The sequence below is a fragment of the Oncorhynchus clarkii genome, chromosome 13 (genome assembly GCF_045791955.1).
Source record: "Oncorhynchus clarkii lewisi isolate Uvic-CL-2024 chromosome 13, UVic_Ocla_1.0, whole genome shotgun sequence".
NCBI classification, from domain to species: Eukaryota; Metazoa; Chordata; class Actinopteri; order Salmoniformes; family Salmonidae; genus Oncorhynchus; species Oncorhynchus clarkii.
Window position 1 is genome coordinate 5850053 of NC_092159.1, and position 20236 is coordinate 5870288.

Sequence of the window (20236 nt, forward strand, 5' to 3'; positions counted from 1 at the left end):
GGTGGGGCTGAATGCCTCCATATTGCTGGGTGGGGCTGAATGCCTCCATATTGCTGGGGGGGGGGGGGGGGGGGGGGGGGGGGGCTGAATGTCTCCATATTGCTGGGGGGCTGAATGTCTCCATATTGCTGGGGGGGGGGGGCTGAATGCCTCCATATTGCTGGGTGGGGCTGAATGCCTCCATATTGCTGGGGGGGGGGGGGGGCTGAATGCCTCCATATTGCTGGGTGGGGCTGAATGCCTCCATATTGCTGGGGGGGGCTGAATGCCTCCATATTGCTGGGGGGGGGGCTGAATGCCTCCATATTGCTGGGTGGGGCTGAATGCCTCCATATTGCTGGGGGGGCTGAATGCCTCCATATTGCTGGGTGGGGCTGAATACCTCCATATTGCTGGGGGGGGGGGGGGGGGCTGAATGCCTCCATAGTGCTGGGTGGGGGTGAATACCTCCATATTGCTGGGGGGGGGGGCTGAATGCCTCCATATCATATTGCTGGGGGGGGGGCTGAATGCCTCCATATTGCTGGGGGGGGCTGAATGCCTCCATATTGCTGGGGGGGGAGGGCTGAATGCCTCCATATTGCTGGGGGGGGGGCTGAATGCCTCCATATTGCTGGGGGGGGGGGGGGGCTGAATGCCTCCATATTGCTGGGTGGGGCTGAATGTCTCCATATTGCTGGGGGGGGGCTGAATGCCTCCATATTGCTGGGGGGGGGGGGGGGGCTGAATGCCTCCATATTGCTGGGGGGGGGGCTGAATGCCTCCATATTGCTGGGTGGGGCTGAATGCCTCCATAGTGCTGGGTGGGGCTGAATGCCTCCATATTGCTGGGGGGGGGCTGAATGCCTCCATATTGCTGGGGGGGGGGGGCTGAATGCCTCCATATTGCTGGGGGGGGGGGCTGAATGCCTCCATATTGCTGGGGGGGGGTGAATACCTCCATATTGCTGGGGGGGGGGGCTGAATGCCTCCATATCATATTGCTGGGGGGGGGGCTGAATGCCTCCATATTGCTGGGGGGGGATGAATGCCTCCATATTGCTGGGGGGGGGGGGGGGGGCTGAATGCCTCCATATTGCTGGGGGGGGGGCTGAATGCCTCCATATTGCTGGGGGGGGGGGGCTGAATGCCTCCATATTGCTGGGTGGGGCTGAATGTCTCCATATTGCTGGGGGGGGCTGAATGCCTCCATATTGCTGGGGGGGGGGGGGGGGGGGGCTGAATGCCTCCATATTGCTGGGGGGGGGGATGAATGCCTCCATATTGCTGGGTGGGGCTGAATGCCTCCATAGTGCTGGGTGGGGCTGAATGCCTCCATATTGCTGGGGGGGGGCTGAATGCCTCCATATTGCTGGGGGGGGGGCTGAATGCCTCCATATTGCTGGGGGGGGCTGAATGCCTCCATATTGCTGGGGGGGGGGCTGAATGCCTCCATATTGCTGGGGGGGGCTGAATGCCTCCATATTGCTGGGGGGGGGGCTGAATGCCTCCATATTGCTGGGTGGGGCTGAATGCCTCCATAGTGCTGGGTGGGGCTGAATGCCTCCATATTGCTGGGGGGGGCTGAATGCCTCCATATTGCTGGGTGGGGCTGAATGCCTCCATATTGCTGGGTGGGGCTGAATGCCTCCATATTGCTGGGTGGGGCTGAATGCCTCCATAGTGCTGGGTGGGGCTGAATGCCTCCATATTGCTGGGGGGGGGGCTGAATACCTCCATATTGCTGGGTGGGTCTGAATGCCTCCATATTGCTGGGTGGGGCTGAATGCCTCCATAGTGCTGGGTGGGGCTGAATGCCTCCATATTGCTGGGTGGGGCTGAATACCTCCATATTGCTGGGGTGGGGCTGAATGCCTCCATATTGCTGGGTGGGGCTGAATGCCTCCATATTGCTGGGTGGGGCTGAATGCCTCCATAGTGCTGGGTGGGGCTGAATGCCTCCATATTGCTGGGTGGGGCTGAATGCCTCCATATTGCTGGGTGGGGCTGAATGCCTCCATAGTGCTGGGTGGGGCTGAATGCCTCCATATTGCTGGGGGGGCTGAATGCCTCCATATTGCTGGGTGGGGCTGAATGCCTCCATATTGCTGGGTGGGGCTGAATGCATCCATATTGCTGGGTGGGGCTGAATGCCTCCATATTGCTGGGCGGGGCTGAATGCCTCCATATTGCTGGGTGGGGCTGAATGCATCCATATTGCTGGGTGGGGCTGAATGCCTCCATATTGCTGGGTGGGGCTGAATGCCTCCATATTGCTGGGTGGGGCTGAATGCCACCAAAATAATCGCTAAGGATCACGGTGAAAGTGGCCGTAACTAGCAAAGGATCATGGTCGATGTAGTTGTTATCATGCTGCCTGAGAGGGTCCTCGTAGCCTGCCGGCCGGCCCGTGGTTGGTCTGTTTCAGCACATGGTCCTGTGTGACAACAAATGTAGTCAGAATGGACCAGTATTTAATTACAGATCTAGTAGTCAGAATGGACCAGTATTTAATTACAGATCTAGTAGTCAGAATGGATCAGTATTTAATTACAGATCTAGTAGTCAGAATGGTTCAGTATTTAATTACAGATCTAGTAGTCAGAATGGACCAGTATTTAATTACATATCTAGTAGTCAGAATGGATCAGTATTTAATTACATATCTAGTAGTCAGAATGGACCAGTATTTAATTACAGATCTAGTAGTCAGAATGGTTCAGTTTTTAATTACAGATCTAGTAGTCAGAATGGATCAGTATTTAATTACATATCTAGTAGTCAGAATGGATCAGTATTTAATTACAGATCTAGTAGTCAGAATGGATCAGTATTTAATTACATATCTTGATATCTTCATTTACATGTATAGAAAACTTTAAAATAATTCACAATGGGGTTCAAAACTTGATCACAATAAACACATTTTCGATGCCCAAAACGTTCGTCTGTAAAATAATTGGTTTGTCCATTCTGGCGACTGTAATTCACATAGGCTTTCTAGAGCAGACCAGGACGTTTGTGGCTGCTAGGTTGCTACACAGCACCCGACCAGCAGAGATCGTAACGTCACACTCCAGACCTTACACTGGGTAACACACACGGACGTACACGCACACACACGGATGGATAAATATACACGCAAGCATGTACACACACAGGTACACTCTCCTCCTCTCCTCCTTTCCCCAGGTTGACAGTGAAGCACAGGACCAGAAGAATCCTTCTCAATGTGTCTCATGCATCCCCCCCCCTCACTCTCTCTCCACCCTCAACCCCCTCCCTCCCTCTCTCTCTCCCTCCCCCAGGTTGACAGTGAGGACACAGGACCAGCAGAATCCTTCTCTATGGATCCCCAGCTGGAGAGGCAGGTTGAGACCATAAGGAATCTAGTGGATTCCTACATCGGCATCGTCAACAAGTCCATCAGGGATCTAATGCCCAAGACCATCATGCACCTCATGATCAACAGCGTGAGTGGACACCTCACTCACTCACTCACTCACTCACTCACTCACTCACACACATACATATACTGGAGCACATCAGAGCACACATGCAAACACGCACACATACATCAGAACACCTAAACACACACACACACACACACACACACACACACACAATCAGAGCACCTAAACACACACCAATCTATGAAAGGTATTTATAAAGCCCTTTTTACATCTGCAGATGATGTCACAAAGTGCTGTACAGAAACCCAGCCTAAAACCCCAAACAGCAGGAGAATTATACCAGATATACCAGGAGAATTATACCAGATATAACAGGAGAATTATACCAGATATAACAGGATAATTATACCAGATATAACAGGAGAATTATACCAGATATAACATGAGAATTATACCAGATATAACAGGAGAATTATACCAGATATAACAGGAGAATTATACCAGATATAACAGGAGAATTATACCAGATATAACAGGAGAATTATACCAGATATAACAGGAGAATTATACCAGATATAACAGGAGAATTATACCAGATATAACAGGAGAATTATACCAGATATAACAGGAGAATTATACCAGATATAACAGGAGAATTATACCAGATATACCAGACGGACCCTACTCCCCCCGCCACATAGACTATTGCAGCATAGATACTGGAGTCTGATACAGGGGGGGTCGTCGAGGGACACTGTGGCCCTGTCCGACTATACCCCCGGACAGGGCCAACCAGGCAGGATATAACCCCGCCCACTTTGCCAAGGCACAGCCCCGACACCACCAGAGGGATATCAATAGACCACCAACTTACTACCCTGAGACAAGGTGGTGTCTCGCCCACAAAGATCTCCTCCACCGCACGAGCCCGAGGGGGCGCAGAACCAGACAGGAAGATCACGTCAGTGATTCAACCCACTCCGGTTGAGTATAGCCTTGCATAGTGTGATTCACCCCTTCTAGGGATGGCTTGGGAGAGCTAGCAAGCCAGTGACTCATCCCCTTTGGCAGAGAATCCTAGTAGAGAGACTAAGGAGCTGGCTAGGCAGAGACAGCAAGGGTGATTCGTCACTCCAGTGCCTTGTCGTTCACCCTCGCACCCCTGGGCCAGACTACACTCAATCATTGGACCTACTGAAAAGAAAGATTTAGAGGTTGAGACTGAGTCTGCGACTCTCACATGGCTCCGCAGACCATTCCATAAAGATGTACCTCTATTTGAAAAAGCCCTGCCTCCAGCTGTTTGCTTACAAATTCTAGGGACAGTAAGGAGGCCTGCATCTAGCGATTGTAGCGTATGTGTAGGTACGGCAGGACCAAATCAGAGAGATAGGTAGGAGCAAGTCCATGTAATGCTTTGTAGGTTAGCAGTAAAACCTTGAAATCAGCCAATAACAGGAAGCCAATGTAGAGAGGCCAGCACTGGAGTAATACGATCACATGTTTTGGTTCTAGTCAAGATTCTAGCAGCCGTATTTAGAACTAGCTGAAGTTTATTTATCCGGGGAGAGAGAGAGTCGAGCATTGCAGCAGTCTAATCTTGAAGTGACAAAATCATGGATGAGCTTTTCTGCATCATGTTTTGAAAAGACATGTTACAAAGATAGAAAAAAAACTGTGCTTGAATAATTTTTGATCTGTCTGTCAAAAGAGAGATCAGGGTCCAGAATAACGCCGAGGTCCTTCACAGTTTTATTTGAGACGACTGTAACAACCCTGGAGATTCAGAGTCAGATCAAACAGCAGATCTCTTTGTTTCTTGGGACCTAGAACCAGCAGCCCTGTTATGTCCGAGTTCAAAAGTACAACATTTGCAGGTCAAGGTTTGGCTTTATTGCTTCCAATTTTAGTGAGTTTGGTACACAATGTCAAATCAAATCAAATCAAATCAAATTTTATTTGTCACATACACATGGTTAGCAGATGTTAATGCGAGTGTAGCGAAATGCTTGTGCTTCTAGTTCCGACAATGCAGTAATAACAAGTAATCTAACTAACAATTCCAAAACTACTGTCTTGTACACAGTGTAAGGGGATAAAGAATATGTACATAAGGATATATGAATGAGTGATGGTACAGAGCAGCATAGGCAAGATACAGTAGATGGTATCGGGTACAGTATGTACAAATGAGATGAGTATGTAAACAAAGTGGCATAGTATAGTATAAAGTGGCTAGTGATACATGTATTACATAAGGATACCGTCGATGATATAGAGTACAGTATATACGTATGCGTATGAGATGAATAATGTAGGGTAAGTAACATTTATATAAGGTAGCATTGTTTAAAGTGGCTAGTGATATATTTACATCATTTCCCATCAATTCCCATTATTAAAGTGGCTGGAGTTGAGTCAGTGTCAGTGTGTTGGCAGCAGCCACTCAGTGTTAGTGGTGGCTGTTTAACAGTCTGATGGCCTTGAGATAGAAGCTGTTTTTCAGTCTCTCGGTCCCAGCTTTGATGCACCTGTACTGACCTCGCCTTCTGGATGATAGCGGGGTGAACAGGCAGTGGCTCGGGTGGTTGATGTCCTTGATGATCTTTATGGCCTTCCTGTGACATCGGGTGGTGTAGGTGTCCTGGAGGGCAGGTAGTTTGCCCCCGGTGATGCGTTGTGCAGACCTCACTACCCTCTGGAGAGCCTTACGGTTGAGGGCGGTGCAGTTGCCATACCAGGCGGTGATACAGCCCGCCAGGATGCTCTCGATTGTGCATCTGTAGAAGTTTGTGAGTGCTTTTGGTGACAAGCCGAATTTCTTCAGCCTCCTGAGGTTGAAGAGGCGCTGCTGCGCCTTCTTCACGATGCTGTCTGTGTGAGTGGACCAATTCAGTTTGTCTGTGATGTGTATGCCGAGGAACTTAAAACTTGCTACCCTCTCCACTACTGTTCCATCGATGTGGATAGGGGGGTGTTCCCTCTGCTGTTTCCTGAAGTCCACAATCATCTCCTTAGTTTTGTTGACGTTGAGTGTGAGGTTGTTTTCCTGACACCACACTCCGAGGGCCCTCACCTCCTCCCTGTAGGCCGTCTCATCGTTGTTGGTAATCAAGCCTACCACTGTTGTGTCGTCCGCAAACTTGATGATTGAGTTGGAGGCGTGCGTGGCCACGCAGTCGTGGGTGAACAGGGAGTACAGGAGAGGGCTCAGAACGCAACCTTGTGGGGCCCCAGTGTTGAGGATCAGCGGGGAGGAGATGTTGTTGCCTACCCTCACCACCTGGGGGCGGCCCGTCAGGAAGTCCAGTACCCAGTTGCACAGGGCGGGGTCGAGACCCAGGGTCTCGAGCTTGATGACGAGCTTGGAGGGTACTATGGTGTTGAATGCCGAGCTGTAGTCGATGAACAGCATTCTCACATAGGTATTCCTCTTGTCCAGATGGGTTAGGGCAGTGTGCAGTGTGGTTGAGATTGCATCGTCTGTGGACCTATTTGGGCGGTAAGCAAATTGGAGTGGGTCTAGGGTGTCAGGTAGGGTGGAGGTGATATGGTCCTTGACTAGTCTCTCAAAGCACTTCATGATGACGGATGTGAGTGCTACGGGGCGGTAGTCATTTAGCTCAGTTACCTTAGCTTTCTTGGGAACAGGAACAATGGTGGCCCTCTTGAAGCATGTGGGAACAGCAGACTGGTATAGGGATTGATTGAATATGTCCGTAAACACACCGGCCAATGTGAAATGGCTGGTTCGAGCCCGGGACCCTCTGCACACATAGACAACTGACACCCACGAAACATCGTTACCCAAGCCGCGGCCCTTGCAGAGCAAGGGGAACCACTACTTCAAGGTCTCAGAGAAAGTGACGTCACCGATTGAAACGCTATTAGCGCGCACCACCGCTACATAGCTAGCCATTTCACACCGGTTACACACATCCGGAGGATAGGGAGACGTTTAATATGTTCAACATAGGAGGGCCAAACACAGGAAGTAGCTCTTTCAGTAGTTTAGTTGTAATAGGGTCCAGTAGGCAGCTGGAAGGTTTATAGAGTCCATGACTATTTGTGTGAATGTGTGGAGAGATACAGGATTAAAAAAACGAGTGTCTCCATTAATTCGAGGTCATCTTGGCAGTTCTGTGCAGACTCAGTACAACTGAAATATGCATATTCAAAGAGGAGTTTGCTTTCTAATGATCATAATATTTTTGTCTAAGAAGTTCCTGAATTCGTCACTGCTGAAGTGAAGGCCATCCTCACTTAGGGAATGCTGCTTTTTAGTTCAGTATCAATATAAATGTTGGATCGTTTTGGCTGGAAAAGTAGTCTGATCGAGCAACAGTGATGGCTTTTCGATACTGCATGGTACTGTCTTTCCAAGCTAGTCGGAAGCCTTCCAATTTTCATTCTAATTTTCTGGAAGCTTGCTTCAGGTCTCAGGTATTTTTTATATACCTGGGTGCTAGTTTCATGTGACAAACGTTTTTAGTTTCTAGGGCATCTAGGGTATCAAGGTTAAGTACAGATCCTCGGTTAGGTGGTCAACTGATTTTTGCACTCCGACGTCTTTGGATAGGTGGAGAGATTTTGAAAGGGCATCTAGGACTCTTTGGGTTGTCCGAGGCTTTTGATATTCCTGGCAAAAACATTTTTTTTTGCGATCACAAACGTAATAATATGGTGGTCCGATAGTCCAGGACTACGAGGAAAAACATGTAGATCTGCAAAAACTAGATCCAGGGTATGATTGGTCGTTTGATTGGACGTAGGTCCCGAGACATGTTGGACAAAGCCCACTGAGTCAACAATGGACCCGAAAGCCTTTTGGAGTGGATCTGTGGACTTCTCCATGTCAATATTCAAGTCACAATTGTTTTTGAATATTATCTGCCATGACTACAAGGTCCGATAGGAATTCAGGGAACTCAGTGAGGAACGCTGTAAACGGCCCAGGAGGCCTGAAAACAGTAGCTACAGTGCCTTGCGAAAGTATTCGCCCCCCTTGAACTTTGCGACCTTTTGCCACATTTCAGGCTTCAAACATAAAGATATAAAACTGTATTTTTTTGTGAAGAATCAACAACAAGTGGGACACAATCATGAAGTGGAACAACATTTATTGGATATTTCAAACTTTTTTAACAAATCAAAAACTGAAAAATTGGGCTTGCAAAATTATTCAGCCCCCTTAAGTTAATACTTTGTAGCGCCACCTTTTGCTGCGATTACAGCTGTAAGTCGCTTGGGGTATGTCTCTATCAGTTTTGCACATCGAGAGACTGACATTTTTCCCATTCCTCCTTGCAAAACAGCTCGAGCTCAGTTAGGTTGGATGGAGAGCATTTGTGAACAGCAGTGTTCAGTTCTTTCCACAGATTCTCGATTGGATTCAGGTCTGGACTTTGACTTGGCCATTCTAACACCTGGATATGTTTATTTTTGAACCATTCCATTGTAGATTTTGCTTTATGTTTTGGATCATTGTCTTGCTGGAAGACAAATCTCCGTCCCAGTCTCAGGTCTTTTGCAGACTCCATCATGTTTTCTTCCAGAATGGTCCTGTATTTGGCTCCATCCATCTTCCCATCAATTTTAACCATCTTCCCTGTCCCTGCTGAAGAAAAGCAGGCCCAAACCATGATGCTGCCACCACCATGTTTGACAGTGGGGATGGTGTGTTCATGGTGATGAGCTGTGTTGCTTTTACGCCAAACATAACGTTTTGCATTGTTGCCAAAAAGTTCAATTTTGGTTTCATCTGACCAGAGCACCTTCTTCCACATGTTTGGTGTGTCTCCCAGGTGGCTTGTGGCAAACTTTAAACAACACTTTTTATGGATATCTTTAAGAAATGGCTTTCTTCTTGCCACTCTTCCATAAAGGCCAGATTTGTGCAATATACGACTGATTGTTGTCCTATGGACAGAGTCTCCCACCTCAGCTGTAGATCTCTGCAGTTCATCCAGAGTGATCATGGGCCTCTTGGCTGCATCTCTGATCAGTCTTCTCCTTGTATGAGCTGAAAGTTTAGAGGGACGGCCAGGTCTTGGTAGATTTGCAGTGGTCTGATACTCCTTCCATTTCAATATTATCGCTTGCACAGTGCTCCTTGGGATGTTTAAAGCTTGGTAAATCTTTTTGTATCCAAATCCGGCTTCTTCACAACAGTATCTCGGACCTGCCTGGTGTGTTCCTTGTTCTTCATGATGCTCTCTGCGCTTTTAACGGACCTCTGAGACTATCACAGTGCAGGTGCATTTATACGGAGACTTGAAATATCCAATAAATGTCGTTCCACTTCATGATTGTGTCCCACTTGTTGTTGATTCTTCACAAAAAAATACAGTTTTATATCTTTATGTTTGAAGCCTGAAATGTGGCAAAAGGTCGCAAAGTTCAAGGGGGCCGAATACTTTCGCAAGGCACTGTATATCCTACTGTGATTGAGTAGGATGCATAGATTTCATGACTCGAAGATCAACAATGGTCACTAGTGTTGCATCCTATCTCATTGTGGAGCTAGAGCCCTTTCTATGTTGACAGATAAGATGAGAGCACCCCACCAGCTAGGATAGAATCCGTCACTCCTCAGCAGGACAGGCTTCATCCTGTTTGTGGGTGAGTCCCAGAAAGAGGGCCAGTTAACTACAAATTCTTTCTTTTGGGGGGGGGGGGGGGGGGCAGAAAACAGTTTAACCAGCGATTGAGTTGTGAGACTCTGCTGTAGAGCTCATCACTCCCCCTAACTGGGAGGGGGCCAGAGACTCTGCTGTAGAGCTCATCACTCCCCCTAACTGGGAGGGGGCCAGAGACTCTGCTGTAGAGCTCATCACTCCCCCTAACTGGGAGGGGGCCAGAGACTCTGCTGTAGAGCTCATCACTCCCCCTAACTGGGAGGGGGCCAGAGACTCTGCTGTAGAGCTCATCACTCCCCCTAACTGGGAGGGGGCCAGAGACTCTGCTGTAGAGCTCATCACTCCCCCTAACTGGGAGGGGGCCAGAGACTCTGCTGTAGAGCTCATCACTCCCCCTAACTGGGAGGGGGCCAGAGACTCTGCAGTAGAGCTCATCACTCCCCCTAACTGGGAGGGGGCCTGAGACTCTGCTGTAGAGCTCATCACTCCCCCTAACTGGGAGGGGGCCAGAGACTCTGCAGTAGAGCTCATAACTCCCCCTAACTGGGAGGGGGCCAGAGACTCTGCTGTAGATCTCATCACTCCCCCTAACTGGGAGGGGGCCAGAGACTCTGCTGTAGAGCTCATCACTCCCCCTAACTGGGAGGGGGCCAGAGACTCTGCTGTAGAGCTCATCACTCCCCCTAACTGGGAGGGAGCGAGAGACTCTGCTGTAGAGCTCATCCCTCCCACTAACTGGGAGGGGGCCAGAGACTCTGCTGTAGAGCTCATCCCTCCCACTAACTGGGAGGGGGCCAGAGACTCTGCTGTAGAGCTCATCCCTCCCACTAACTGGGAGGGGGCCAGAGACTCTGCTGTAGAGCTCATCCCTCCCACTAACTGGGAGGGGGCCAGAGACTCTGCTGTAGAGCTCATCACTCCCCCTAACTGGGAGGGGGCCAGAGACTCTGCTGTAGAGCTCATCACTCCCCCTAACTGGGAGGGGGCCAGAGACTCTGCTGTAGAGCTCATCCCTCCCACTAACTGGGAGGGGGCCAGAGACTCTGCTGTAGAGCTCATCACTCCCACTAACTGGGAGGGGGCTAGAGACAATTACTCGATGCCGACACATCTTTCTAGCTAATTTACAGCTGAAGATATGCTGCACTTGGTGATCTCTGACTGTTTCATCCTAACATTGTTGGTGTCGACGTGGATAACAATATCTCTATACTCTCTACACTCGCCAGTTTTAGCCTTAGCCAGCACCATCTTGAGAGTAGCCTTCACGTCGGTAGCCCTGCCCCCTGGTAAACAGTGTATGATCGCTGGATGATTCGTTTTAAGTCTAATACTGCGGGTAATGGAGTTGCCAATGACCAGAGTTTTCAATTTGTCAGAGTTAATGGTGGGAGGCTTCGGCATCTCAGGCGAGACCTGAGAGGCGAGACCTGGGAAGGCTCGGCGTCTCAGACCCCGTAACGGGTGGAGGAGAGACCTGGGAAGGCTCGGCGTCTCAGACCCCGTAACGGGTGGAGGAGAGACCTGGGAAGGCTCGGCTTCTCAGACCCCGTAACGGGTGGAGGCGAGACCTGGGAAGGCTCGGCGTCTCAGACCCCGTAACGGGTGGAGGAGAGACCTGGGAGGAGAGACCTCCCCCTCTTCACTCCTCCCTTCAATCTCTCTCTCACTACCCTCGTTCCCCCTCTTCTCTCCTCCCTTCAATCTCTCTCTCACTACCCTCGTTCCCCCTCTTCTCTCCTCCCTTCAATCTCTCTCCTACTACCCTCGTTCCCTCTCTTCTCTCTTTCTCTCTCTCACTACCCTCATTCCCCCTCTTCTCTCTTTCTCTCTCTCACTACCCTCGTTCCCCCTCTTCTCTCCTCCCTTCAATCTCTCTCTCACTACCCTCGTTCCCCCTCTTCTCTCCTCCCTTCAATCTCTCTCTCACTACCCTCGTTCCCCCTCTTCTCTCCTCCCTTCAATCTCTCTCCTACTACCCTCGTTCCCTCTCTTCTCTCTTTCTCTCTCTCACTACCCTCATTCCCCCTCTTCTCTCTTTCTCTCTCTCACTACCCTCGTTCCCCCTCTTCTCTCCTCCCTTCAATCTCTCTCTCACTACCCTCGTTCCCCCTCTTCTCTCCTCCCTTCAATCTCTCTCTCACTACCCTCGTTCCCCCTCTTCTCTCCTCTCTTCTCTCTCTTTCTCTCTCTCACTACCCTCATTCCCTCTCTTCTCTCCTCCCTTCAATCTCTCTCTCACTACCCTCGTTCCCCCTCTTCTCTCCTCCCTTCAATCTCTCTCTCACTACCCTAATTCCCCCTCTTCTCTCCTCCGTTCGCTCTTTCTCTCACTACCCTCGTTCCCCCTCCCCCTCTTCTCTCCTCCCTTCTCTCTCTCTCGCTCGCTCTCTCTCTCTCTCTCTCTCACTACCCTCGTTCCCCCTCTTCCTTTCTCCTCCTCTCTCCCTCCCCCCTCTCCTTCTCCTTCTCTAGGCTAAAGACTTCATCCATTCTGAGTTGTTGGCCTACCTGTATTCCTGTGGGGACCAGGGCAGTCTGATGGAGGAGTCAACTGACCAGGCTCAGAGGAGAGATGAGATGTTGAGGATGTACCATGCTCTGAAAGAAGCCCTGCTGATCATAGGAGACATCAGTACAACCACAGTGTCAGCTCCTGTACCTCCACCTGTAGACGACACCTGGAGGACCAAGGAACCCAGGTAACAGAGAGAGATGCACATGTACACACACACATGTACACACACACACATGTACACACACACACATGTACACACACACACACATGTACACACACACACACATGTACACACACACACACATATACACACACACACACATGTACACACACACATGTACACACACGCATGTACACACACACACACATATACACACACACAGCTGTACACACACGCATGTACAGATGCAGTTCGCATGTTCAAACACACACTAGGCTCTCACGTGTAGGTTAATGTACACTTGGATGTGAAACTGAATATATTTCCCCTTTTTCTTCCTCTCTCTCCCCCTCTCTATCTCTCTCTCTCTGTGTGTCCCCCCTCTTTCTCCCCCCTCCTATCTATCCCCCCCTCTCTATCGCTCTCCATCTCGCCCTTCTCTATCTCTCTCCCCTCCCTCCTCTTCCCTCCCCCAGCCCCCCTCCTCAGGCCAGACCAGCCCCGGCCGCTGTCCCCCCTCCTAGTCGCCCCCCGGCAGCAAGAGGCCCCACCGCCGCCCCTCCTCCCTCCAGTCCCCAAAACCCAGCTTTCGGGGCGCCCCTCATCCCCTCTCGACCCGGACCCCCACCAGTCAACACCTACAGTGCAGCGGACCCTGTCGTCAATGTCCCCCTGATCCCATCTCGCCCAGCCAGGGTACCCCCAGCCCTGCCCCCCGGCATACCCAGGTAAGAGCTCTGCTCCTGGGCAGGCGAGTGTGCACAACCCCACTTACCTCTGGAGGAATGGAGGCTGGAACTGCTAGAACGGTCTACTCTGTCACAATAGGTCACTTTTATTAGTAATGATGTTACATTCAGAGGGGTGGTTGTGGTGGTGGTAGTGGTTGTGGTGGTGGTAGTGGTTGTAGTAGTGGTTGTGGTAGTGGTTGTAGTAGTGGTTGTGGTAGTGGTTGTGGTGGTGGTAGTGGTTGTAGTAGTGGTTGTAGTAGTGGTAGTAGTAGTTGTAGTAGTGGTTGTAGTAGTGATGGTTGTAGTAGTGGTTGTGGTAGTGGTGGTTGTAGTAGTGGTTGTGGTAGTGGTGGTTGTAGTAGTGGTGGTGGTAGTGATGATAGTGGTTGTGGTGATAGTGATGGTAGTTGTGGTAGTGATGGTTGTGGTAGTGATGGTTGTGGTAGTGATGGTAGTGGTTGTGGTGATAGTGGTTGTGGTGGAGGGGGTGTTAGTGGTTGTGGTGGTAGTGATGGTAGTTGTGGTAGTGGTAGTGATGGTTGTGGTAGTGATGGTAGTGGTTGTGGTGGGGGGTTTGGTGGTTGTGGTGGTAGTGATGGTTGTGGTAGTGATGGTGGTAGTGGTTGTGATGGTGGTAGTGGTAGTGGTTGTGGTGGTAGTGATGATAGTGCTTGTAGTGGTTGTGTTAGTGATGTTGGTGATGATAGTGGTGGTAGTGGTTGTGGTGGAAGTGATGATAGTGGTGGTAGTGGTTGTGGTAGTGATGTTGGTGATGATAGTGGTGGTAGTGGTTGTGGTGGAAGTGATGATAGTGGTGGTAGTGGTTGTGTTAGTGATGTTGGTGATGATAGTGGTGGTAGTGGTTGTGGTGGAAGTGATGATAGTGGTGGTAGTGGTTGTGGTAGTGATGTTGGTGATGCTAGTGGTGGTAGTGGTTGTGGTAGTGATGTTGGTGATGATAGTGGTGGTAGTGGTTGTGGTAGTTGTGGGGGGTTTCGTGTATCATGGGTTGTGGGAATGATACATATGTTTTTCTCTTCTCTCCTCCCTCCCTCCACCTTCCCTCCATCCCTCCCTGCTTCCCCCATCCCACCTTCCCTCTTTCTCCCTCCCTGCTTCCCCCATCCCACCTTCCCTCTTTCTCCATCCCCCTCCCTCCCTCCTCTCCCTCCCTGCTTCCCCCATCCCACCTTCCCTCTTTCTCCCTCCCTCCCTCCCTCCCTCCCTCCCTCCCTCCCTCCCTCCCTCCCTGCTTCCCCCATCCCACCTTCCCTCTTTCTCCATCCCCCTCCCTCCCTCCCTCCCTCCTCTCCCTCCCTGCTTCTCTCCATCCCTCCCTCCCTCTCTCTCCATCCCCCTCCCTCCCTCCTCTCCCTCCCTGCTTCTCTCCATCCCTCCCTCCCTCTCTCTCCATCCCCCTCCCTCCCTCCTCTCCCTCCCTGCTTCTCTCCATCCCACCTTCCCTGTCTCTCCATCCCCCTCCCTCCCTCTCTCCATACCCCTCCCTCCCTCCTCTCCCTCCCTGCTTCTCTCCATCCCTCCCTCTCTCTCCCTCCCCCTCCCTCCCTCCTCTCCCTCCATCCCTCCCTTCTCTCCATCCCTGCTTCTCTCATCCCTTCCTCCCTCCCTCCCCCTCCCTCCTCTCCCTCCATCCCTCCCTTCTCTCCCTCCCTGCTTCTCTCCATCCCTTCCTCCCTCTCTCTCCCTCCCTGCTTCTCTCCATCCCTCCCTCCCTCCTCTCCCTCCCTGCTTCTCTCCCTCCCTTCCTCCCTCTCTCTCTCTCCCTCCCTGCTTATCTCCCTCCCTTCCTCCCTCTCTCTCCCTCCTTCTGTCCTCCTCTATAACAGAAGACCCCCAGCGGCCCCAGGCCGGCCCACCATCATACGCCCTTCAGAGCCTTCACTGCTGGACTAGACAGACAGACAGAATGAACAATTACCTCTCCTAATGTCCTTTGACTACAAAAACACACTTTGCGTAATGTTGTTTTATTCCCTAACATGATTCCAGACTGTCTTTCATGTCTTAATATTCATATTGTCATGTTATTGTTATTTCATGTATTCTCTCTTAATATTCATATTGTCATGGGGTTTTTTTCTCATTTAATCAACACTATGTACTTTTGATCACGTTGTTTTTTTATAGCTTTGTTACAATGTTTAATACCTTCAATTTTTCAAAGGGATTGAGAGAGAGAGAGAAAAATGAAACTACATGTTTTTGTTTAACTCTAACTTAACTTTAATGAACTTCAAACCGGTGGATCAGACAGAATTTTAAATCAAACAGGTTTAAAATATGTAACAGATGTTTGTGAATACCTAGAATACTTCTTCACATGGAAGCACTTATTTCATTAAATAACAAATACACTCCATAATTAATAACAAAATACTTAGTTCTTTATACTGTTTTAAATGTTTCTAACCTTCTTACTGGATCATATGTACATGTGTATTTTTAGATCTGATCTTCAATATGCACTTCAATATCTATGCAGGAATATTATAGTCCTTTCTCGCTCGCAGCTTTTTGAAATTCATTTTGATGAAATGCTAATTATGCTATAAAATGAATTGATTTCAATGGAAAATAGTTAGCTTCAACTGCCCTCACAGTTCACTCAAAGAACAGCGCTAACCAGTCAGGGTTGGTGTCCATTCCGTTTCAATTTCAGTCAATTCAGAAAGTTCCAATTCTCTTCAATGCTCTTTAATGAGGAACATTTGGAATTTGGTTTTCTCTCTGAATTGACATGGAATTGACATGGAATTGACATGGAATTGGCACCAACCCTGTAGTCAATAGAGATACCTAGTATCAGTTATCGATGTTAGTAGTAGATAGTTGTTAGACAAGGGCCGAGAGTCAATCGAAGATGGGTTGTCGATAAGCTCACTGCACTTGACTTTTAAAGGTCATTCATGACATCTGCAGCGTTTACCGCAAATGCAACATCTCTGCAAACATCTCTGCAAACATCTCTGCAAACATCTCTGCAAACATCTCTGCAAACATCTCTGCAAACATCTCTGCAAACATCTCTGCAAACATCTCTGCAACATCTCTGCAACATCTCTGCAACATCTCTGCAAACATCTCTGCAAACATCTCTGCAAACATCTCTGCAACATCTCTGCAAACATCTCTGCAACATCTCTGCAACATCTCTGCAAACATCTCTGCAACATCTCTGCAAACATCTCTGCAAACATCTCTGCAACATCTCTGCAACATCTCTGCAAACATCTCTGCAACATCTCTGCAACATCTCTGCAACATCTCTGCAAACATCTCTGCAACATCTCTGCAACATCTCTGCAAACATCTCTGCAAACATCTCTGCAAACATCTCTGCAAACATCTCTGCAAACATCTCTGCAAACATCTCTGCAACATCTCTGCAACATCTCTGCAACATCTCTGCAAACATCTCTGCAAACATCTCTGCAAACATCTCTGCAAACATCTCTGCAAACATCTCTGCAACATCTCTGCAAACATCTCTGCAACATCTCTGCAAACATCTCTGCAAACATCTCTGCAAACATCTCTGCAAACATCTCTGCAAACATCTCTGCAAACATCTCTGCAACATCTCTGCAACATCTCTGCAAACATCTCTGCAAACATCTCTGCAAACATCTCTGCAAACATCTCTGCAAACATCTCTGCAAACATCTCTGCAAACATCTCTGCAAACATCTCTGCAAACATCTTGGATATTCCCTTCAAAAGGATCACTGTTGAGAGTGTTGTTTGCTTATCGCTTCTTTAATGAAATCCCGGCTTTTAGCCCAGTCTATTGTAAATGGTAGCTTGCTGTCAATCTGGCCTCTGCTTCCTGAATAGACCATTCAAAATAGACCTGCTCTCTCTGAATGGACCATTCAAAATGGACCTGTTTCCTGAATGGACCAATCAGAATGCAGACAGAGGGGGTAGTGCACCACATAGGGAATAGGATGCCGTTTCAGACTCTTTTGTATTGTTTTTTAAAAATGACTTTTTCTATTTTTCTAAGTGCCGCTTACCTGTGGCTTTCCTATTGGATGAACAGATGAATGACATGATACATTAAAAAAGGAATGGATCACTGGATGAACGAGGAATGGTAGAATGGAACAGTAGTGTGAAGGTGGATAGAGATGGTAGAATGGAACAGTAGTGTGAAGGTGGATAGAGATGGTAGAATGGAACAGTAGTGTGAAGGTGGATAAAGATGGTAGAATGGAACAGTAGTGTGAAGGTGGATAGAGATGGTAGAATGGAACAGTAGTGTGAAGGTGGACAGAGATGGTAGAATGGAACAGTAGTGTGAAGGTGGATAGAGATGGTAGAATGGAACAGTAGTGTGAAGGTGGATAGAGATGGTAGAATGGAACAGTAGTGTGAAGGTGGACAGAGATGGTAGAATGGAACAGTAGTGTGAAGGTGGATAGAGATGGTAGAATGGAACAGTAGTGTGAAGAAGGTGGATAAAGATGGTAGAATGGAACAGTAGTGTGAAGGTGGATAGAGATGGTAGAATGGAACAGTAGTGTGAAGGTGGATAGAGATGGTAGAATGGAACAGTAGTGTGAAGGTGGATAGAGATGGTAGAATCAAACAGGTTTAAAATATGTAACAGATGTTTGTGAATACCTAGAATACTTCTTCACATGGAAGCACTTATTTCATTAAATAACAAATACACTCCATAATTAATAACAAAATACTTAGTTCTTTATACTGTTTTAAATGTTTCTAACCTTCTTACTGGATCATATGTACATGTGTATTTTTAGATCTGATCTTCAATATGCACTTCAATATCTATGCAGGAATATTATAGTCCTTTCTCGCTCGCAGCTTTTTGAAATTCATTTTGATGAAATGCTAATTATGCTATAAAATGAATTGATTTCAATGGAAAATAGTTAGCTTCAACTGCCCTCACAGTTCACTCAAAGAACAGCGCTAACCAGTCAGGGTTGGTGTCCATTCCGTTTCAATTTCAGTCAATTCAGAAAGTTCCAATTCTCTTCAATGCTCTTTAATGAGGAACATTTGGAATTTGGTTTTCTCTCTGAATTGACATGGAATTGACATGGAATTGACATGGAATTGGCACCAACCCTGTAGTCAATAGAGATACCTAGTATCAGTTATCGATGTTAGTAGTAGATAGTTGTTAGACAAGGGCCGAGAGTCAATCGAAGATGGGTTGTCGATAAGCTCACTGCACTTGACTTTTAAAGGTCATTCATGACATCTGCAGCGTTTACCGCAAATGCAACATCTCTGCAAACATCTCTGCAAACATCTCTGCAAACATCTCTGCAAACATCTCTGCAAACATCTCTGCAAACATCTCTGCAAACATCTCTGCAACATCTCTGCAACATCTCTGCAACATCTCTGCAAACATCTCTGCAAACATCTCTGCAAACATCTCTGCAACATCTCTGCAAACATCTCTGCAACATCTCTGCAACATCTCTGCAAACATCTCTGCAACATCTCTGCAAACATCTCTGCAAACATCTCTGCAACATCTCTGCAACATCTCTGCAAACATCTCTGCAACATCTCTGCAACATCTCTGCAACATCTCTGCAAACATCTCTGCAACATCTCTGCAACATCTCTGCAAACATCTCTGCAAACATCTCTGCAAACATCTCTGCAAACATCTCTGCAAACATCTCTGCAACATCTCTGCAACATCTCTGCAACATCTCTGCAAACATCTCTGCAAACATCTCTGCAAACATCTCTGCAAACATCTCTGCAACATCTCTGCAAACATCTCTGCAACAGATCTGCAAACATCTCTGCAAACATCTCTGCAAACATCTCTGCAAACATCTCTGCAAACATCTCTGCAAACATCTCTGCAACATCTCTGCAACATCTCTGCAAACATCTCTGCAAACATCTCTGCAAACATCTCTGCAAACATCTCTGCAAACATCTCTGCAAACATCTCTGCAAACATCTCTGCAAACATCTCTGCAAACATCTTGGATATTCCCTTCAAAAGGATCACTGTTGAGAGTGTTGTTTGCTTATCGCTTCTTTAATGAAATCCCGGCTTTTAGCCCAGTCTATTGTAAATGGTAGCTTGCTGTCAATCTGGCCTCTGCTTCCTGAATAGACCATTCAAAATAGACCTGCTCTCTCTGAATGGACCATTCAAAATGGACCTGTTTCCTGAATGGACCAATCAGAATGCAGACAGAGGGGGTAGTGCACCACATAGGGAATAGGATGCCGTTTCAGACTCTTTTGTATTGTTTTTTAAAAATGACTTTTTCTATTTTTCTAAGTGCCGCTTACCTGTGGCTTTCCTATTGGATGAACAGATGAATGACATGATACATTAAAAAAGGAATGGATCACTGGATGAACGAGGAATGGTAGAATGGAACAGTAGTGTGAAGGTGGATAGAGATGGTAGAATGGAACAGTAGTGTGAAGGTGGATAGAGATGGTAGAATGGAACAGTAGTGTGAAGGTGGATAAAGATGGTAGAATGGAACAGTAGTGTGAAGGTGGATAGAGATGGTAGAATGGAACAGTAGTGTGAAGGTGGACAGAGATGGTAGAATGGAACAGTAGTGTGAAGGTGGATAGAGATGGTAGAATGGAACAGTAGTGTGAAGGTGGATAGAGATGGTAGAATGGAACAGTAGTGTGAAGGTGGACAGAGATGGTAGAATGGAACAGTAGTGTGAAGGTGGATAGAGATGGTAGAATGGAACAGTAGTGTGAAGAAGGTGGATAAAGATGGTAGAATGGAACAGTAGTGT

The 20236-nt window shown here is 48.0% G+C and overlaps 1 protein-coding gene across 1 annotated transcript in view; it reads left to right on the plus strand.

Moving 5' to 3' along the window:
• The window catches only part of LOC139424204 (dynamin-2-like), a 56105-nt gene extending 40752 nt beyond the window's left edge, over positions 1-15353 (plus strand). The window contains exons 18-21 of the mRNA XM_071175883.1: positions 3288-3452; positions 12506-12732; positions 13185-13436; positions 15287-15353. Of these exons, the coding sequence (XP_071031984.1) occupies positions 3288-3452; positions 12506-12732; positions 13185-13436; positions 15287-15353 (711 nt within the window). The remainder of the gene's footprint in view (positions 1-3287; positions 3453-12505; positions 12733-13184; positions 13437-15286) is intronic.
• Positions 15354-20236: the final 4883 nt, after the last annotated feature.